Source organism: Topomyia yanbarensis, chromosome 1 (assembly GCF_030247195.1).
Source record: "Topomyia yanbarensis strain Yona2022 chromosome 1, ASM3024719v1, whole genome shotgun sequence".
Classification (NCBI taxonomy): domain Eukaryota; kingdom Metazoa; phylum Arthropoda; class Insecta; order Diptera; family Culicidae; genus Topomyia; species Topomyia yanbarensis.
Window position 1 is genome coordinate 90,278,937 of NC_080670.1, and position 5,991 is coordinate 90,284,927.

The 5,991-nt window shown below is 46.3% G+C and overlaps 1 protein-coding gene across 1 annotated transcript; it reads right to left on the minus strand.

Annotated features, from left to right (window-relative positions):
* Positions 1-475: 475 nt before the first annotated feature.
* Positions 476-5,407, minus strand: LOC131696361 (uncharacterized). The gene has a single exon (XM_058984906.1). It carries the CDS (start codon positions 5,405-5,407, stop codon positions 476-478), a length of 4,932 nt encoding a protein of 1,643 aa, XP_058840889.1.
* Positions 5,408-5,991: the final 584 nt, after the last annotated feature.

Here is a 5,991-nt window from a genome sequence, read left to right on the forward strand (position 1 = left end):
TACACTAGGGTGATTCTGATGGCAATAGATGGCCTCGTACTGCTTGTTCGTCCAATAGTTCTGAAGGTTTCTGAATAGCGTCTCCCGTTCGTCTCGTTCTTGAAGTGGTCCTATCAATAAATGAAAGTGTTGCTTTCTCAAAGTATAGCGAATGATATCGTTACGTAACTGCGCGTGGAGGTTCCTCAACCTCCACTGGAAACTAGTCGCCTTGTATATATAATAATTTAACGGCAACTCTGGATTTGAATTCGACCAAAACGCGTGACAATGTTTCTGGTCTTCTTTGGTGCGATGAGTGTATGTGTGGACGGCATATTTGATGCGTCGGTCAGCGACCGTCGACGGATGCGGACGAAGCTATGGGAGATGGACATTCCTTTAACTTTTTGGTAGAACATTTAACAAAAATTACTTAACTGGAGTGCGGAGACCGGGTGGCCTCCGCGGGCGCGTTGCGCCTTCCTTGAAAGAACTATTGCGTCCTTTGATTGTTAGCAGTTAGTGATTCGTTGTCCTGTATTGGCAAGACACAAATTTTCGAAATGGCCCTTGTGAACAGTCCGTCCTTGGTTTTGACTACCACAACTCGAACCTTTCCATCGTCTCCAGTATGTGCGTTGACAATTCGTCCAAGGGACCATCGCAGTGGTGGTTGGTTATCGTCCTTTACCAAGACCATCATCCCTTCGGTAAGATTGTTTTGCTGTGTGGTCCATTTTGTGCGATTTTGTAAATTTGATAAGTACGATGTGGACCACTTTTTCCAAATGGTTTGCAGGTATCTCTGGACTCTTTGCCATCTCGACAAGGTATTTTCTCGCAGAGCTTCCAACGAAGGCTCTAGTATAGCTGACATCGGACGATGAACAAGGAAGTGTCCCGGGGTGAGTACCTCCAAATCCGTGGGGTCGTTGCTAACAGGGGTCAATGGACGACTGTTTAGACATGCTTCGATCTGAGTTAGTAATGTATAGAACTCGTCCGGTGTAACAATATCAGTCCCGAGTGTTCGCTTCAGATGATATTTCATGGACTTAACCGCTGCTTCCCATAGGCCTCCGAAGTTGGGAGACCGGGGTGGAATAAACTTGAAGTTGATACCTTCACTCGCTGCAGCTTGGGGAATCGAATTCGTGAATGCCTGTGAGTTGAATAATCGACGGAGTTGATCCAATTCTCTTTTTGCTCCCACAAAATATCTGGCGTTGTCACACATCACGATCTCTGGTCGTCCTCGTCGAGCAACTAAACGGCGAAGAGCTGCTATGAAGCCATCTGTTGTTTGGTCGGATACCATCTCAAGATGAATAGCCTTAGTGACTAGACAAATAAAGATTACCACGTAGCAAATTCGAACATCAGTCTTGCGGTGTGGAAAGCGAATTTTGAAGGGACCACAATAGTCCACGCCTACTCGGGTAAATGGAGGGGCCGGACATACTCGTTCTGGTGGCAAGTCGCCCATGACTTGTTCTTGAAGCCTTGGCCGTGTGCGGAAACAGCGCACGCAGTTTCGTACCACCTTTCTGCATAAACTCCTCAAATGAAGAGGCCAAAACCGTTCTCGTATGCTGGCAATCAAAAGTTGTTGACCAGCGTGTAGATATATAAGATGATAGTGATTAGCAATCAGAAGAGTAAGTGGATGACGATTATCCAAAATCATTGGATGTTTTCTGCTAGGGGAAACGAGTGCGTTTTCCAGCCGTCCACCTACGACGACGATTCCTGCCGTCAATTTTGGACGAAGCGAAATTAGACGAGATGATGAGTTAACTTCGCCTTTTAACGAGAGCTGCGTAATCTCTTCTCCAAAGCTTTCCTTCTGTGCAAGTTTTACGAGTTGCAACAAGGTTTCCTCTCGTTCTTGGAATGACAAGTATCCTGTTTTCCTATTATCGAAGTTTCTACAGTTAAAAGCAAATCTTCGGCACAGAGCTGCAATTCGAATTAGCGCTGTTAATGTTGATCGTAGCTTGAAGATTTCATTTGGTTGATGATGTTGAACTGGCGTAGCGACAACGGGCTTCTCCTCCAGTAGCGTTTGATCAACCTCTCTGACGTCTGTTAGTGCTGTCATGGGCCACACACTTCTTGGCCGGAGTAACCATTCAGGCCCATCCCACCATACACGATATTCTGCTAGCTGATCGGGTGTCATTCCGCGTGATATGACGTCTGCGGGATTTTCGGATCCGGCAATGTGGTTCCAAACACCAGATCGAGTCAAATGTTGGATCTCCGACACTCTGTTCGCCACAAACGCTTGCCACCGGGATGGCGACGAGGCTAACCAGCATTTGACAATGGTAGAGTCTGTCCAAAAGAACGGTTGAGCTGAGATGCCAAAACTGTTGACCACCTTTTCATATAGATGACTTAGAACAAGGGCAGATGACAGCTCCAAACGCGGAATAGTCATCTTCTTTTTTGTGCGTTGAACATCGTCAAGTGGAGCAACTCTGGACTTTGCGGTGATTAGCCTGACCGATACAAGACCACCGTACGTCGTGCATCGAAGATAGATGCATGCTCCGTACGCCTTTTCTGATGCGTCACAAAACCCATGAATTTCTGCTGAAACCGTATCATTGCCAAAAGCCAGCCAACGAGGTACCTTGAGGGTGGAAAGTCCAGTCAAGTTGCGTCGAAATTCCAGCCACCAGTGCTGAAGTTCCTCGCTGAGTGTTTCTGTCCAGGAACATTTCTGTTTCCAGAGATCCTGGAGAAATATCTTGGCTTGGACTACTACTGGCCCTACCAGTCCGAGAGGATCGAAAAGGCGGGCAAAATCGGACAAAATGATGCGCTTGTTGATCTCAGTAGAATCGTTCCACTGAGGCACAGAGAATCGAAAATAGTCCGAGCTGGGTTCCCACGAAAGCCCTAGGGTTTTAATAGTCGATTTCGAGGAGTCCAGTTCCAGGGACGTACGATCGTCCTTAAGAATTTCAGGAATGGCTGCCAATATTTCAGAGCTGTTCGAACTCCATTTTCTGAGAGTGAATCCCGCAGGATCCAGAAGTTCATTCATTTCACCGTATATTTTGATGCCATCTTCTACGCTATCTGCTCCAGACAGCATATCGTCAACATAGAAGTCCTTCAGCAAAATCTTCGAAGCTGTCGGATGTAATTCAGCTCCGTTTTCTGCTAGGCGCTGGAGGCACTTGGTGGCCAGATATGGTGCCGATGATGTCCCGTAGGTGACGGTCGTGAGTTCGAATGTCCGAATTGGCTCAGATGGGGAGTCTCTCCACAATATCCTTTGGAATCGATGATCATTCGAAGCGATGTTGACCATCCTATACATTTTGGCTATGTCAGCCACGATGGCAAACTTGTGGATACGGAAACGGATTACCGTGGAAAGTAGGTCTTCTTGAACCACTGGTCCTACCATTAAGGCATCATTGAGAGACACGCCTGACATTGTGGAACAGGATGCGTCAAAGACTACACGAAGTTTGGTAGTACTGCTGTCAGGTCGTACAACAGCATGATGTGGCATGTAGTATGGAAAGGGTGATGACTCTACTTCATTTGGCTGTACTTGAACTTCACGCATGTGTTTTAGATCCAAATATTCATGGATGAATTCACTGTAAGTTTGTTTTAAAGTAGGGTTAGCGTTCAATCGTCGTTCTAGAGACACGAATCTTCGAAGCGCAATTGAACGGGACTCTCCAAGACGGTCGATTAGATATTGCTTTTTCGGAAGGGTTACGACGAATCTTCCCGAAGTGTCTCTCGTTGTCATTTCATCGTACATCTTTTCACAAAGGGTTTCCTCTACTGACATTGTGCCCTTTGTCCGACACGATTCTAAATCCCAAAATCGCGTGAGTAAGTCATCCAACCTCTCCTCAGAGCAGGAAACAACGGCCATGGTGGAATCGATGCTGCGACCCTTGGAGACACTTCCCGACACAACCCAGCCTAGTTGTGTATTTTGCAGAGTTGGTCCTTCCTCGTCTAGCTTGTGCTGCCCTTCGATTAGAAGATCGTAGAAAATCTCCGCTCCAATGATGATGTCTATCGTGCTCGGATTGAAGAATTCTGGATCTGCTAACACGATCCCGCTGGGGAATTTCCATTTGCTGACGTCGAGTTTTCTTGTTGGGAGATCCGCAGTTACCTTTGTCAATACAAAGAACTGCAATGGAATGGTGTAATGAGACACACGAGAACGAATCCAAGCGGTTACTGATTGCTTGGAACAGGTGCTAGCTTGACCAATGCCCTTGATAGGTAAGCATTCGCGACGACGTTGAAAATTGAGATTCTGAACAAGGTTTTCAGACATAAAACAAAGTTGTGATCCAGAATCTAGCAAAGCTCGAGCAACGGTGGTATTTCCACGACCGTCGCTGATGTTGATGAGAGCAGTGGACAAGAGAACTGTATTTGGAACTGTTTGCATATTGGACGAGAGGACTGTAGTATGGCTAAAGGAAGGGTAGTCTGTGGTGCTCGACGTTTGTGGTTGAGTGTTACTCGCTGCTGAATTTGTTTTTCGAGCAGGTTGCTGAGTAGATGCTAACGAGCCTTGAATCTGAGGGTTTTCTTGACTCTGCTGTGGTAGCGGGTTGGACGTTTGAATCTTCTTTCCCGTTTGCGGTTGTTGATTCTGATTTGGTTTTGACTGTGTGTTTGAGGGGTTGCCTGAGTGCAGGAGGGTGTGATGGCTTTTCCCACATGTGTGACACGATCCTTTTGAGCAAAATCTGGCTATGTGTCCCGGTGATAAACAATTAAGACAAAGCGACTTACGTTTCGCTTCATCTACTCGATCGGTCACTTTCAGCCTTGTGAATTTGTTGCATTTGAATGCGGAATGCACCTGATCTTCACAGAAAGGACACGACGCAGATGGTTGAGCACCAATGTGACTCAGTGTGGGAAGACGAACTGGTTTTCTGGAGTCTCCTTGATTTGATCTTCCGAGCCCAATGCTACGAAGTACCATGCACTGATCCTTAAGAAAATCGATGAGATTCCTGTATGTTGGAATTTCAGTGGAATTATGATGATTCTCCCAGCTCCGCAGAATGTTCGAATCGAGTCGCTGGCACACCATATGCTGCAAAATGGTACTCATTCCATCAGTGTCTTCCCCAATCTTCTGGAGCATCATGATATTGGTTTCGAATTCACCAACCACGCGATTAAGCTGTTCGTACGATTCTTTATCCATCGGCTTCACGGCGAATAAAGCATCTAAGTAAGACTTGGCGATGAGTTTCTTGTTTTCGTAGGTCCTTTGTAAACTGTTCCAAGCGATGGAATAATTTGCAGCTGTAAGTTCGATGGAAGAAATTTCTCTCAGTGCGTCGCTGGTTAAGGATGTCCGTAAGTACGTGAATTTATCGATTGTAGATAAATGCTCGTTGTCGTGGATCATGCTGACGAATGAGTCACGAAAGGTTATCCATTCGCGCAACTTACCACTGAATATCGGTAACTTGAGTTCAGGAAGTTTTACTCGAAGTTGTGATTCAGGAATCGATGACACTCGAGATTGTGTTGTCACGACATCGCGACTACTACCTGCTGGAACTGCTAACGTTAACAATAATTGCTTGTAGCCAGCCCTGGTCGATCCCTAGCAAGCGTGCAGCTTATGCGCCACTTCCCGTAGGAAGACTGCACGCCAAGATTTGTTTGCCCGGATGAGACTCTTCTTAGGGCGAGTCCCTGAAGAAGATTCACCTAAAAGAAATTAATCAGGATCGAACCAGACAGGCTTATCAAAAATTAGCCTCCAAAAGTCGGGTAGACGACCCTATTATCAGCAGCAGCAATCATCAAAAACCTCATCACCCTCAAATAATTCGCGGTAAGAAACTCCCCATACCTAACTTATCATCACTGGAACTGCAGCCACACACTACCAGGTGGCACAAACATGCAGAAAGCGAAGCTTTCACCACTAATCAAATTCCGCCAAGCGGAAGACAGCGAAACAAAACGAGAGCTACACCGAAC

What these genes read in the sequence shown, in the direction of transcription:
- LOC131696361 (XM_058984906.1), bottom strand. Translation starts at nt 5,407, where the DNA reads ATGATCCACGACAACGAGCATTTATCTACAATCGATAAATTCACGTAC.